Raw genomic sequence first — 15,518 nt, 5'->3', positions numbered from 1 at the left:
TTCTAATTTCAAAATACGCATTTTAGAATGTATTTTATCTGAGTGATACAGGCAGAGATTAGTGAGGACAGCAGTGGGCTCACAATTCTATGATTCTACGTGGCTCAACCCACCTCTGCCGCCATTTTAATTCCTTCAGATGCCGTGCTGTACTTACATACAACAGTGCATTATGGGAGAAGTGAAATGGAGACAGGGACAAGGTCAGTCACAGGAACCTGGTGCCCGGCAAATATAAAATGGGATTCCTTGCTGGACTTGGTGTCAACAGTTGTGGACCCTGCGGGAGCAACATGGCCCCAGAATTCGCTTTAGCATGCCATGTGCTGCCACCGAGTTTGCTGGTAAGTGCAGATCAGGTCAGGACTTGTAAATATAAAATTCCTCAAGAATCTCTACTCAGAAATCATTGTTCCTGTTTAACTGAAATTATTCCTATTTTTTGTGCTTTTTAAAGCTGTTTTTCATCTGTTTCTGTACATCATCTTGAGACATACATGCGGAAGGAGAGTAAATAATAAAACATGAAGTAACATTCCAACCATTCCTATTGTGGGCCAAATAACCAAACGGGTATCACATTCTGATCACTGCTGATATTATTTCCATTTGATTTGTACAGGGGAGAAAGACACATTAAGTGTTGATTTCTATTGTGAGGCCAGGAAGATGGGGGGGGGGGGTATGAGTTGGAAAATGAAAAAAAAGGGAGGGAAAATAGTAATTCTTTCTCAGGGCATATTTAAATGAGTGCCTGGCAGATGAGACATTAAATCTAGATATCTGGGGCATTCATTATGACCACTCACAGTTTAATATTAATACTGAGTGACAGAAGTACATTTAATATAGGGAGCAATCTTCATAAAGGAATGAAGTGCTGTTGCATTTTTGTTTTGTTTTGTTTAGCCATAAGATTAATATATTTCCCCCCATTCAGCTGCCTCTTTGTTCATCTGAGTCTAGGGTATTCTGAGTGGTGGCAAGATATCATGTTTTACTTTTAGTAATGCAAAGATCAGGAAGTTATCAGGAAGCACATTTCACTAAACCAAAGCCAAACCACCTGCTACAGAAGGTAATTTTCCAGGGGTTTCAGAGTAGACAAAGAGAAAGTTGGCAAAGTTACTGTTAATGCTGTCATTTTTCATGGTTTGGCAGTCCTAAGAAAAACCACGCGTGAATTCTTATAGGAAGGGCTAGCAAAACAAAGATTCCTGTAGCAAAAGCAGCAGAACGGGGGGATTTGCTCCTTTATGAAGAGGGATACACATTTCATTCTCCATAGCCTCCAGAAGCTCCAGCAAAAGAAATAATTCATGACACAACATATTGAAGAATATTACTTTTGCCTGGAGAAATTTCCTTCGCTGTCCGTCTGATTGTAAGGACTGAATTTCAACTTACAAATGGGTTTGGCCAACAATTTTTTTTCCTGGTGCTGCTTGTATGCTCAACAGACTGCAGAAAGTTAGTAAGTTATTCTCCCCTCCCCTCCCCACATCATAGAAAAAAGGAGGGAGAAAAAAATTCACCAGCTAAATTCCTACATGTCAAGCTGTAGTTAAGGAATAGGAGCAGAACCAGGAAAATCTTTAGGAGCCTACCTATATAAATGGATAAAAAATAAACCTTGCATGTTACTATCACTATATGAAGTATCCCCACTCCTTTCCACAATGGAATAATACAAGATATCATGTCCTACATGAAATCACATTATCTCCTCTCATAGCAAGTGAAGAGCAGACCAAGCGTTTTCACTTCATTTCACATCTTAGCTAAGCTACCTGGAGCAGTTTGCAATGTCACAGTTCCATCTTGAGTTAAAATGTAGTATTTACACGTTACACAAACATATCCTGTTCATGAAGGACACCATTAGAAATGCTCTACGCCTTTCTCTCTCACCCCATATCTGTTCCGTTGCTTCGTTCCAATAGTACTCCCAATTTTCTTATTATACAACCCAGATTTTAAAGGGCCAAATGGAAGATGCCTCTACAACAGATTCTGGCAGTGTCTCTGCGATCTTACTTTCATTTCCCTAATGGCTCTGTTGTAATTAGATTTGCAAAAACAGCAAAAGGTCTCATTTTGAATGGCAACAGCTGTTGACATCAACATTTTATTGAATAATTTACTGGTTTAATTTTAGCTGCAAAACAATAAAAGCCTCTTGCGAATGATTATTTTACAGGATGAAGATTTTGCTGTTGTTGCCTCTCGTTTGGTTGGGCATAGCCAAACTGGCTCACTGCAGAGAAACCATCTTTAACTCAAGTGGCCCATATTAAATGTTCACAGCTCACATTACTTCAGCTGTTGCAGTGCCAGGTTTCTTTATGATTATGCTAAAGTCTATATGCTGAACATTGACATTTGAATATGCACTGATTTAGAGTCTTCGCTATATGTAATGCATATCACGTAAAAAATAAGCAAGGCTCTGACTGTAGATCATTTCCCTCCAAAGATGGGTAGAGAAAGCTGGCTGGGATCATAGAGCTGCCGGTCCCATTGATCAGTTGTTGTCTATGTTCATAGCCCTCTCCTCTAGAGACCAATTTTCTCTAGGGGCTGGGAGGGAGAGGGAGAGGGGAAACGAGCTGGTGAGAAATATAGGAAAAATGGAAGGGATGACTCCATGATTCTGCTATCCCCTAAAGCTTCCTCTGCCTTGTCTCTAGGGAAGTCTTCAGAATTCTTGCCAGTCTGAGGCTGGAGATGTCTTAACTCAAGTTACATTCAGGTGTGTCCTATGAAAGATAGAGCACCCTGAATCAAGTCAAATTAGTAAGCATAATGCTAAGCACTGAATGAGCTAGTTATAAAGCAGGTAGTGTTCTGCCACAGACCAATGTTGCTTTCTGGATAACCCAGATATCACTTTGGGCAGATGCTGCTAAAAAGGGTGAAAGATTATGCAGTGAAATATGGGTCAATCAGCAAGCCCAGTCTGCTTGATCTGGGCCACCTTACTTGTGCGTATATGTGTGTCTTCAATTCAGAAAGTAATATTACAGTTCTTCAGCCATAAGCGCTATCCTTCAAAAAGCATCTCATTGAAGTCTTCTGGAAGCAGGTCCTTCATTTTTAACAATGTCCCATGACATCTGCTCAGCAAACATTACCACTGAATATGAATGAGAGTTTCTGTATTTGTATTGGGGTTGCTTCATCCACAAATGTACACCATTCACAAGGGGCATTCAACAGAAAACAAGAGCCATTTTAATAGGTTTAGAGGAGAAGTGTTAAACACTAGCCACTGGAACATAACAACTGAAGTGGAAATGTAATCACAGATGCCTAAAAGCAAAACCTTAGAAGATTATGTTCTTTTCCAGATATAGATGGGGATATTTTTTCATCAAACGAACTATTTTGGTCACACTTTATTAAATTAGTACAGTAGCTTGTATAGCTGTGGTATATGAAGGAAAAAATAGTGAATGGATATTCCAATGAAAGGCATAATCTTTATACATTATTATAAAATCTCAAAGGTCAGAGACATTCTAACATAAACTGACTTCTGCATTTATAATGGCGCTATCAATATACAGTTCACAGCATTTTACCAAACTCAAGGACCTCATGAGTTGGGTATGTTTAGCCTGGATAAAAGAGGACTGAGAGGAGATATGATAGCCATCTTCAAATATCTCAAGGGAAATGGAGCAAGCTTGTTTCCTCCCACTTCAAAGGGTTGGAGCTGAAGCAATGGCTTCAAGTTTTAAGAAAGGAGATTCTGACTAAACATCGGGAAGAAACTTTCTGACAGTAAGAACTATTTGACAGTGGTACAGACTCCCACAAGAGGTGATGGACTCTGCTACATTGAAGGTTTTTAAGCAGAGTTTGGATAGCCATCTGTCATGGATGCTTCAGTTGAGATCCCTGCATTGCAGGAGGTTGGACTAGATGATTCTTCCAACTCTACAATTCTATTATTAAAATAAACCATTTTAAAGTATCATTTTGCATACTGGCATGCATGCAACCTACACACACACACACACACACACACACACACACACACTATGGTACAACCCAGTCAAAGTCAAGTATAAGCTTCACGTTCCCAGTGAAATCACGGAGTCTCAAAATGCTTAACTTAGAATGTACCTGGCTCTGTGTATATATTGCACAAATACCTACAGACTCACACAGACTCATATTGTTAATAAAACCCAATCTACAAATATAAACCCAATCCACAAAATGGGAAATTAAGACAGGCAGGCAAGCATACATTTCTTATTTTGCAGATATTTTTTTAAAAAAACATAACACACATTAACAGTATTTTAAGCAAACGTTGGGAAATATTGGGAAACGGCAATTACTTAAAGTATATAAACTTACCCCTGAGTACAGTTTGGATGACAAGAGTGACATTCACGGTCTTCATCAGCATATTTGAATATGAAGCTGTTTGTCCCTTGTACGCCATCAGGGCACTTTTCGACACAATTGGGGCCATCTTTAAAATGGAAGCACTTGGTGCACTGGTCTGCTCCCTACACAGACAAAAGGAACTGTAGTGTTCAAATCTCTTCCCCACTTTGGAGCTTCCCAAGAGCTACTGAGGATATACCAAATGTAGTGCCCAAATTTTTTGGAAGCGCAAGTTCTCTTAGTTTCTTCATGGGGTCAACTGCATTTTTACTTTTATTGCTCATATTGAAGCCCTCGAAAAGCAGCAGGACCGTCGGCTTCCCATGCACTGCTCTCTTCCCCCAATTCAAGAACTCAAGAACTGGATTTTATTTTTCTTTCTTTGAAGGAGATGCGAGCTAACACTCACCCAGCCCTGTTTCCCAACATAACAAAGCAAAACAATCCCCCCCCAAAACCCTTAATATAAAACTTAAAACACATTTGTGCTTATGTTTTGGAGTTTACAACTAGCCATTTGGATTAGTTAACCATAAAATAAAATATAATTAAGAATAAGGTATATGTAGCAATCTGTTATTGTACAATCCTGCTGCCTCTAGATTGTTCTTACCGGCCCCCGGCAGGTGATCCTCCTGTTGTCCATCTTCTCACACTGAGGGTCGCATTCCACGCAGACAGAACCATTTGCAAACTCCCTGTATTCCCTGTGGAAAGAGTGGGCAGGTTAAAGATGCTGGAGGGCCGACATAGTAATTGGGCTGGTTCAATTTCTAATGCAAACATTATTGCTCTGCTAGTGAGGACACTCATCTCACCTGAGATTCCCGCATTGCAGGGGGTTGGACCAGATGACCCTTGGGGGTCCCTTCCAACTCTACAATTCTATGAATCTATGATTCTACCAAACCAATCTCTTCACTGGTTTTATCCAATTTACTTCCCACGAAAATTTTGGTGGCTTGGGCTGACAAGACTGAGAATGAAGATGTGCCCCTGCTTTTGGTTCACAGTTCCTAAAAGCAAGGATACTGAGAGATTTCGTGTAGTGTGTGAAACTCTGGGCATGGAAAAATGGAGACAGCGCCCACCTAAATAAAAAGACACGTTTTGCAGATCCTGAAGAGCAGAATGGTTTCATCCATCTCATGGAACTGTAACTTTGACAACTTTTTTGTTACAGCTTAAACAACTCTCACAAGTTATTCTTTTCTCTAGGGAAGAAAAAGCCTTATCCAAATGCTATTTACACAGAATTATCTCTGAGCTGCCTCTGAATTTATGCAATAATTGGAGCCCCATATACTTGTCCATCTTCTTGTTTTCTGCATTATTTTACCACCACCCCAAATGTTTTCTCTTCTGAACTATGTGCTGGACTGCAACCCACTCAACCCTCAGCCATGACAATGCAGCTTGCTTTAAAGAATACAAGGGTGGGGATATTTCTGCAACTGGCTGATACAACATTACCCCTCCACACAGCTTAAACAAGAGGAGAAGGCTTGACATATGGAAGAGCCCTAAAGCAGCCCTTCAGATGTTGCTGAACTCCAACTACCAGCAAGCATGGCCAATGGCCACAGACAATGGGAGTTGTCCTTCACCAACATCATTGGGCCAATGGTTCTTCACACCTGCCCAGAAGGAATTAAATGCACAGCAGTCAGACAGTTTCCCTTTTCCTTGATTTGTGCTGAAGAGAGGGATAATTGTCCCTAACTCACATTCAGGGTGAGGAAAGAGCTGTGAGTGGAGGGGGATCCTTTCCCTATGCTTTGGACCTGCTGTACCTGGAACTGGGTGTGGAGAATGCAGTTGAATGGGACACACACCTGTGGGCAGCCCGAGGAAACACCATTCACCTTGGGCCTGCCCATAAAAAGCAAATCATGAATGAGAGACTAGGGTGAGGCCCACTATTTCCAGAAATTCTTAATGTTGTGAGACTTTTGTGTGTCAACTGAGAGTTTTTTAGACCTTGGGTTAGAACCTGTAGGCTGAGAGGGAAGGTGTGTCAAATGGAAAATGAAATGATATTGATTTTTTAAAATATGCGAGTAACTTTGTATTATGGGACGCGGGTGGTGCTGTGGTCTAAACCACTGAGCCTAGGGCTTGCCGATCGGAAGGTCGGCAGTTCAAATCCCCGCGATGGGGTGAGCTTCCATTGCTCGGTCCCAGCTCCTGCCAACCTAGCAGTTCAAAAGCACGTCAAAGTGCAAGTAGATAAATAGGTACCGCTCCAGCAGGAAGGTAAACGGCGTTTCCGTGCGCTGCTCTGGTTTTGCCAGAAGCGGCTTAGTCATGCTGGCCACATGACCCGGAAAAACTGTCTGCAGACAAACGCTGGCTCCCTCGGCCAGTAAAGCCAGATGAGCACCACAACCCCAGAGTCGTTTGCGACTGGACTTAACTGTCAGGGGACCTTTACCTTTACCTTTAAACTTTGTATTAATGTAACATTTTTATATGTGACTGTGTATTTTTGTAATATTTTGTTTAAGTTGTCTGCTGTTGCTTCAGTTTTAGAGATTTTTTAAAAAACATATTAAGCAGCATAGAAATAAGTAATCAACCAATCAATTTGAGGGATCATTAGCAAGCCACAGATTAAATGTCTCATTGGATGATTATCAGTTTTCTTCATTTTTAAGATGAGGGTCTCTCTTCCAACATATTTTCTCAATCACAACAAACCCAATGCGTCACTTCCCACCCCCGCTTGCCTGTTCAGGAAGGCACAAAAGGACTATCATGAATGAGTAATAATAAACACGACGAGATTCCAGACAGTCTGTGAACTGTAATGTTTTGAAGTGCTCATGCAGAGCTCATCTGTTTTTTTCAGCACAACAGCAAGATCTGGTGAATGAGCCGAGAGGCGGGCAAGAAAAAGAGCTATCTGAATGTAAATCTGTTTTCTGTATGTACTTTGTGGGGTCAGTGTGTGTGGGAATTCTGGGCAAAACTGGAGAAACAGAGCCAACCCACCAATTTCCTACTTTCAATGCTTAGCCTAAGGCTGGGACTATACTCTGGTGGCAGACTCAGTTCGGTGAGTTGGAGTCTCTCCTAAAAGGCTATAAAGTGTGGGATAAACGACAATTTGCAGCAGAGAAGTGGCAGATGGAATGTGGATGCTGAAAGTTTCCCTGTGTAGATAGACAGAAACTTTATTTGCATTAGCCACTAGCCATAGCAATAAGATAGAATATACTGGGGACAGAGCTAAAAAGTCAGCTATACAAAATACCACGTTACTTTTGTGCTCCTGAGCCCCTTGGACACCTGCTCTCCTTATGGTATGGGAAGCAGATGTCAATAACCTCAGTTACAGGGAAAGCAGCAAAAGGAAGGTGTAGAAGCATTCTCTGATTGGCATCACACAGTCACACCTCTGTTGTAAAGTATATGCACTATGATAAAATGCAAGCTCTGTATATTCTCATGGGATGGGAAGCACAAATAGAACCCCAGTTTAATGTTGGCAGACCAGTTATAAGGATGTATGACTTGATAATCCTACCTATAGCAATGCAGTGACCACAAAATAGTGTTAAGCTGGGGAGGGGGCACCACAGAAGTGCATCATTACCAAGAAGTATAATTATGAATCATATAATTATAATTTCTTGAAACTCAACTCTTGGATATACATGAACAGTCTTTATTCTTTGCAGAGTTGTTCTTGTATATCTAGAAGGCCACCTTCTAAAATTACACCTACCAGTAGGTAGATTTTACAAAAAGGTTTTTTGCTACAGATTTTGAAAAGAAAATCTTCCAGGGAAATTGGCTATGATTACTAGATGCTAATGGGTAATTTGGACTTCTTTCATGCATCCTCTGGATAGAACATCTCTTTTTCAGGCCTCACATCAAAAGGCAGTTTAGTGCATGCTTAATTGAAGCATGTTGACTACTTAAGTTAAATACACTTTCTAAAAATCAGCCCCTAGTAGGGGATATACTTTTTTGTGGCGTGGAGGGTTTCAGGATACAGAGGCAAGGGGAAACTGAGTGTAGTCAGACACACACTCTGGACTTTAAAATGGCCCATTTAGAAAAGGTGAAGGAGCTACTGGGTGTGATCCCATGGCCAGAATTACTCAAAGAGAAGGGAGTCCAAGATGGAAGGGAGTTTCTAAAAGGAGAAATATTGAAGGCCCAAATGCAGACAATACCAACAAGAAAGAAAAGTGGGAGGTATCTAAGGCAACCGGTGTGTCTGCATAAGGAGCTTACAGATGAGCTGAGAGTTAAGAAGGGCATGTATAAGAAATGGAAGAAAGGGGAAATCACGAAGGAGTAGCCAACAGTTGCAGGGGGAAAGTCAGGCTGGCTAAAGCTCACAATCAGCTCAGGCTTGAAAGAGAGGTTAAAAATAATAACAAAAGGTTCCTTTGGCTCTGTATGAAGTGAGAGGAAGAATAAGCAAGTCATAAGTCCTCTGTGTGGGGAACATGGAGAAATGCTATTGGGTGACAAAGAGAAGACGGAACTACTCAACATCTACTTTCCCTATGTCTTCACCCAAAAGGAAAGCGGTGCCCAAACTGGTGATAACAGAATAAAGGATGTAAGGAGGGAACTATAGGAAAAGAGGTAGTAAGGGAACACCTAGCTACTTGAAATGAAGTCAAATATCCAGGGCCTGATGAGCTGCATCTAAGGGTAATAAAGGAGCTTGCAGGTGTAATTTCAGAGCCTTTGTCTATAATCTTTGAGAATTCTTGGAGAACAGGTGAGGTCCCTGCAGACTGGAGATGGGCAAATCTGTCCCCATCTTCAAAAAGAGGAAAAAGGAAAACCCAGGTAACTACCGACCAGTGAGTTTGACATTGATACCAAGGAAGGTCCTAGAACAGATAATTCTGTGAGCATTTAGAAAAGGATGCTGTGATTACCAAGACCCAGCACGGGTTTCTCAAGATTAAGTCATGCCAGACCAATCTGATTTCTTTCTTTTTGATGGAATTTCAAATTTGGTGGATCAGGGAAATGCTGTGGTCATAATGTATCTTGATTTCAGTAAGGCTTCTGACAAAGTCCCCCATGATATTCTTGCAAGGAAGCTGGTAAAATGTGGGTTGAACAAGGTAACTGTTGGGTGGATTTGTAGCTGGTTGACTGACCGGACCCAAAGAGCACTCATTAATGGTTCATCGTCATCTTGGATAAAAGTGACAAGTGAGGTGCCACAGGGTTCCCTCCTGGGCCCGTTGTCGTTCAACGTCTTTATAAATGACTTGGATCACACAATGCTTCTTTAACAAGGGATGGGCAAAATTACAGGGAATCACCACTTATGTGGGGGTTTCATTTCTGGCCGCAGAGCACGTCACCGGGACATGCATGAGTGGGGAGTCTCTCATTCTGCCTCAGCTGGCGCCATTCCAGTCCTGTTCCACCCCCGCTCCATTCCACCCCGTCCCTTTTCACACTGAAAATGGTGCACATTTCAGTGGGAGTGTGCATGCTAATTGTGTGTGAGTGGGGAGACGCCTGCATTCATCCAACCACCACAAATGTCCCCCTTTTCTGCTTTCCAAATACTGACATTAGATTTTTGGGACCACTTCATAGGCATCCAATTTTTTTGCTGCTGTTGCTCATCATTTCATAGTAAAAGTACTAAGAAGCTATTTCAGATTGTGCTGGGCTCTTGCTTATCAATCCCACACTTAATTCATATTGTTCCAGACTATTGGTTTCCAAAGATTGGCTAGTTATTTTGCTTCATGCCGTGCTCCTCAGTCTCCCAATTCAAAGCTAATATCAGGTAGGCAAGCCTTCAAATCACAGACTGGGCTAGCAATTTTGCTTCGTGCTGGGCTATTTTTCAATATTGTTCCCATTTGATGGGCACATATGACTAGCTACTAGATATCATGTAAGAATCCTACATAGTGTCCGGCAATTATTGATTGCCTGCTGGTTGCTTGGGACATTCACCTACAACAGCAAATTCCTTTGGGAGCAGAAAATCATGAATATTGATCATCTTATTTCATATGGGAATCTGAACCTAGCAATGTGCTTGTTTAAATTTCAATATAATGAGCACACTTCTCGGCAAGCACAAAAAATGCAGAGGGGGATATCTTACCCATCATAAAGATTACAAGCCTTTACGCAGGTCCTTCCCCTGATGAAGTGCTTGCAGGACAAACACTGGTCTGGTCCTGGGCCCCAACATCCATTTCTTGAGCATAAATGGCTGCACACCATGCCCTCTGTAGCTGCAAAATAAAGAGAATAATAACAGTTGAAAACATACTTAACTTGTAAATGGTAAGCATTGTTCCCAAGTGGAAAAAGCTGGTTTCCACCACCATCACTGCCACCCTCCACTACAGTCGACTCACACCCATAGCTGCCAAGTTCTCCCTTTTTTAAAGGGATTTTCCCTTATGCTGAATAGGCTTCCTCGCGGGAAAAGGGAAAACTTGGCAGCTATGATGCTCACACCTTACGCACATCTAACACGTGCGCTTTCAACCCGATACAGTTGAAATTGCACAAATTAAATGCATGGAAGGCAGAGAACTTAAAAGTTTTTTTCTGTACTGGGTTTTCCCGGGGTCCAGTAAACAACTCTGAGATCTTAAAAGTAGCCATCATGCACTCAAGTGCTGCACTGTACTTTTTTCAGCTTTACGAGCTGTCCCAGGAATGTAACCCACATGTAAAATGCAAGCCAACTGTATGTGAAAAAAGAAAACGCAGGATGAAATCTCTCTGCAGGGAAGAATTCCTTCTGGCTTCAATTTGCAATGACTCTGGACCAGAGCATGGGGTGGTGCGGAATGACCTCCCCTAATAAAGGCCTGTCTTCCGACATCATTGTGTTTCAGGAGGGAATATGAAAATATACCCAACAGACAGACATGGGGGCAATTACTAAGATAATTACTACAGCTGCTTCTCATTTTCTGTTCAGATTGTGTATTTGGATTTTGCTGTGTGATTTGATATGCAGTATTTTTATTGTTTTATATATTAAGGCCTGGGGTGATGTGTAAATGGAAAGACAGTTATAAATAAACAAGCAAATAAATCAAATGTCTGTTGTTATTTAGCTATTGCATTTTAAAGCCCACCTTCCCTCCAAGGAGCTCAGGGTGGCATACCTCATTCTCCCCATCTCCATACATCTCCTCACAACAACCCTGTGAGGGAGAAGTTAGGCTGAGAGCTGGTCACCTTTCACCCATACCTACCTGGTGTGGTGCAGCTGGTGGCGGCAAGAACAGAGGGGAAAAGGGAGGTCTCTCCCTCCCTCCCTCCTTGGGTGGCTGGTATGCTCTGCTCCAACACACTAGAGCAGGGGTCGGCAAGGTTTACTTCGCCTGGGCTGGTTCACTGCAGCGGAGATCTCTCCGTGGGCTGGATCACAAGCGAGTGGCTGTGATTTCCAGCATCCTCGCAGGTGCAATTTCTAGCGTCTTAGCATGCGCAGATGTGATTTCCGGCACCATGGAAGCGAATCCTCGCACCGTGCCAGTTTAGCGCAGCATCCAGGGACTTGCCAAGCGGGCAGTTCAGTTCATGGGAGGCTTGTGGGCTGGTTAAACGACCCCCATGAGCCGCTTGTGGCCCATGGGCCTTAGGTTGCCTACCCCTGCACTAAAGTGCTGGTGCCAAGGTCTCAGAAGTCCTTGGGAAATACAGTTCCTCCAAGAGTTACTGTCATGTCAGTTGTCCTCAGGAAAGCTACATTTCCCTGGAGCTACCCGAGCCTGGAACTCTGGGCATAAGAGAAGGAAGGGAGAGACTATCCATCTCCCCACAGCTGCTTGCTACTGAACATGCCACCTGCATGAGCCAGGCAAAAGGCCTTAAAGAGAAGGTGGTGGCTGGTGACAGTGGGTGAGTAGAATAAAAATGGGACAGGAACCAGGGTAGGCACAGAAGTGAGCTGAGCTTCCCCCAGTGATGTGGCTTATATCTCAGCCATTCCTATGCAAACCACATGTGGGTCATCTACTTCTATGGATAATACTGTCTGATGAGAAATGTGCTTTCATTAAATAGAAAGATCTGTAAAGGTGACATCACTGGGGCAAGATGGTGCCCCACTGCTCTTGCTCAAACTCCCCCCCCCTCAAACATTTAACAGCCCTGAGCACACTTTGAGATGCAGCATCACAAAGCAGCACTCTGGGCAACTGGTTTTCACCTCCATCTCAGATAATCAGAGTCCAGGCCACAGTCATTTCCAAAATGGTTGTCAGGGCTCAATGAAATGAAAAATAACAACTAGTAAGTTCGGTTTTCCTAATTTACTTGAAATGAAAATTCAATAAAAAAGAAAACAAAAAGGATCTGTAAAAATGAGAGCAGCACACACAGGTATCATGTATGCTACAGAAGACACAGATGTAAAGTCTAGAAACAAGAAATGCACTCTAGAGTTATAGCAGGTACACCTAACATTCCAGATGCAAGAGGCAAGAAAATGCTCTCCAAGTTTATTTATTTCCTTCTCGTAGTAGTTGTTGCTTGTTGTGGTGGTGGTTGTTGCTGCTGCTGTTCCACCAATGCTCAAGGCATGTTGCAGAATAGCCAAAAGACAGACCCTTCCCCTGAGGGCCTTATGATTCAGCATCATGGTAGAGGAGGAGATGGAGGAGAGGATAACAGCAAAAAAATATGCATTCAGTTTATAATGCTTACTTCGTAATGTGATTTAAAAGCATGTGCATTTCCTTCATCTTATCTTAGCTGGGGCGGGAGTGGGGGGGGGACTCTAACTGCCTGACTTAACATGATGGGTTGCAGTCCCAAAAGATTTGTTACAGAAAGTCCCTGCCCCTTTCCTTCCTGTGTTCTCTGTGGTTCTCCTTATTCTGTACAATATCATGGAATCTTACGAGTTTAAAAATGTCTCTCTGTTGAGAAGTGTTTACTCTGTATTCCTGGCACCCAGAATGAATGGCTGACTGTGCCTCATTAACAAAAATACTGAATATCTGTCATCCAAGTGTACTTAAGCATCACTTAAGCATATTATTACTTTCATATAGCTGTTCCTTCCTCAACTCTCTGCTTCACTGTCCTCTTTCATCGCAGAGCTGCAGTCTTCAGCACTGGCTATTTTTTCTCCAAATGCCCCATTAGAGCTATACAGCTTCCCCTGCCTGATAGCATTTTTAAAAAATGTTCTTATTGTGTTTCAGAAGAACACCACTCATGCCTGGGGACCGGGGTGCCAGATCTCAGGATCTGTCTCAAATTGTCCGGATTTCAGCCTCCTCAATATTTCCAGGAGGAGTTTAGTATCAAGATGGGATAAGAGACAAGCAAGGGGGTGTGTGGGGGTGTGTGATCTTTCCCAAAGGGTCCATCTTCCCTATTCTAAAGTGAAACAACCATCACCTCCACTCCTTTTGTAGCGTGTTCTTCCAGCCTTAACTCCAACCTTAACACCCACCTCTCCCAAGGGAGAAAGTGACTGAAAGGTAGACACCAAAAGAGGACAACAAGGGTGCACAGGAGCAGAAATAGAAGGACAGGCCTAAGTTATTTTAGAATGTGGTGTCTTTATGCTATATGGTTATTTTAGGCATGTATACAACCTGAGCATAAGATGTAGGGGTTCGCTGCATTGCTTCTCCCAGAGCCACAGCCTCTGTCTCTCGGCTGCCCAGACTGCTTCCTGCTTCTAGCTTTTGGCTCTCACGCACCACTCTGGCTCACCTGGTCAGCCCCCTTGACAAGGCCAATCCACATTCCTGATGGCAAAACAAGGGTCTGGGGGAACTTTGGCTGTTGCTTGTATGGTACCCTCGAGAGCTACTGCCGGTCAGTGAAGACAATACTGAGCTAGATGGACAATGACATGTTTCATCATAAGGCAGATTCTTATGTTCTTCATGTTCCAAAGCCAGACTTTGCAAAATTACTTCAGCTGTGATTCAGTTGACAACTACGATATACCATGTTTCTCCGAAAATCAGCCATACCTTGAAAATCAGCCATAGTGATAGGCAGTTTAACCTTGTAGGTTAAACTGTACCATACTTAATTAAAAAAAAATAAGACACCCCCTGAAAATAAGCCACCGTGTGTTTTTTTGAGGAAAAAATATATAAGACGGTGTCTTATTTTTGGAGAAACACGGTAGTCCAAGGCAATGAAGAATTCATGGGACACAGAGAGATATAAGCAGCTTTGAGATACGATATCACTCAGATCATACTATGTAAATTACAAATGACATAATTATTTATTATTACTATTATTTTCATGAACACCTAGGGTCAGATCAAGTTAACGGCAAATTAGGCAATTGCTTTGAGCATTATATTACCTGGAGAAACCCCAAAACTGTCTTGCCTTCTTTTCTAAGGAGTTTTTAAAGCTCCTCCTGGAAATTTGACAAGGTAATGAACTTTCTTTCCCCAACAAAGACAAAAGAAGTCCCTCTACATATATAAAGGACATAAACATGAGAATAATCTTTCATTAAAAATCTTGGCTTGTCAGTCTCTTTTATTAAAGGAAAGTTCCACAACAATATTACTCGGTAAATTAAACAAGTAGGAATAAAGTGAATTAGGCCACAAAGGTTTGTAAACATAATTGACTGAAGGTGTTTAGCTGCACCTTTGCAAAATAGAACTGGCAAAGCGCTACAAAGCACTTAGGTACTCTTCTGTTCTTCCCTATTCTCAGTAGTCTATTATTTCCAGTAATGGAGGAGTAAGAGCTGCAACATTTTCCTGACCAGTTTGCCTTATTCTGTCTGGAGTTGGGATCATCCCTCTCACTACACAAAAACAAGCCATGTGTATTTTATTTGCAACAGCACAGATACTATAAGCTAGACCCAGCAAAAACCAAGAGTTTGCTCTGCAGCTTATGGGCAAGTTTTTAAAAGTTCTCAATGCCAAATGTTAGCTTTAGACTTTCAGCCAATGAGACCATCCATAGGCAAAAACCTCTGCTCAGGTACAGTGCCCACTCTGTGTTTTGATGGTGCACTATGTCGCCAGCACCAAGTCAATGCTAAATAGCAGTCATGAAAGAAATATCAAGTTTTCTTTCTTTAAAAAAAGGGGATCCTGGTAATGGTTTCTGATATTATCCGTTCCTCGTTATCTAAG

The 15,518-nt window shown here is 42.1% G+C and overlaps 1 protein-coding gene across 6 annotated transcripts in view; it reads right to left on the bottom strand.

The window, feature by feature from the left end:
* Positions 1 to 15,518, bottom strand: part of ERBB4 (erb-b2 receptor tyrosine kinase 4) — an 801,677-nt gene that overhangs the window by 162,360 nt on the left and 623,799 nt on the right. For all 6 annotated transcript variants that reach the window (XM_088667872.1, XM_060282295.2, XM_060282293.2 and 3 more), the window contains exons 13-15: positions 10,517 to 10,649; positions 5,018 to 5,111; positions 4,372 to 4,526 (exon numbers count right to left, since the gene is read on the bottom strand). In XM_088667872.1, the coding sequence (XP_088523998.1) occupies positions 4,372 to 4,526; positions 5,018 to 5,111; positions 10,517 to 10,649 (382 nt within the window). The remainder of the gene's footprint in view (positions 1 to 4,371; positions 4,527 to 5,017; positions 5,112 to 10,516; positions 10,650 to 15,518) is intronic.

Source organism: Zootoca vivipara, chromosome 1 (genome assembly GCF_965207765.1).
Source record: "Zootoca vivipara chromosome 1, rZooViv2.hap1.1, whole genome shotgun sequence".
Lineage (NCBI taxonomy): Eukaryota > Metazoa > Chordata > Lepidosauria > Squamata > Lacertidae > Zootoca > Zootoca vivipara.
The sequence above is the reverse complement of the archived record's forward strand: the minus strand, read 5'-3'. Positions and strand labels throughout refer to the sequence as shown.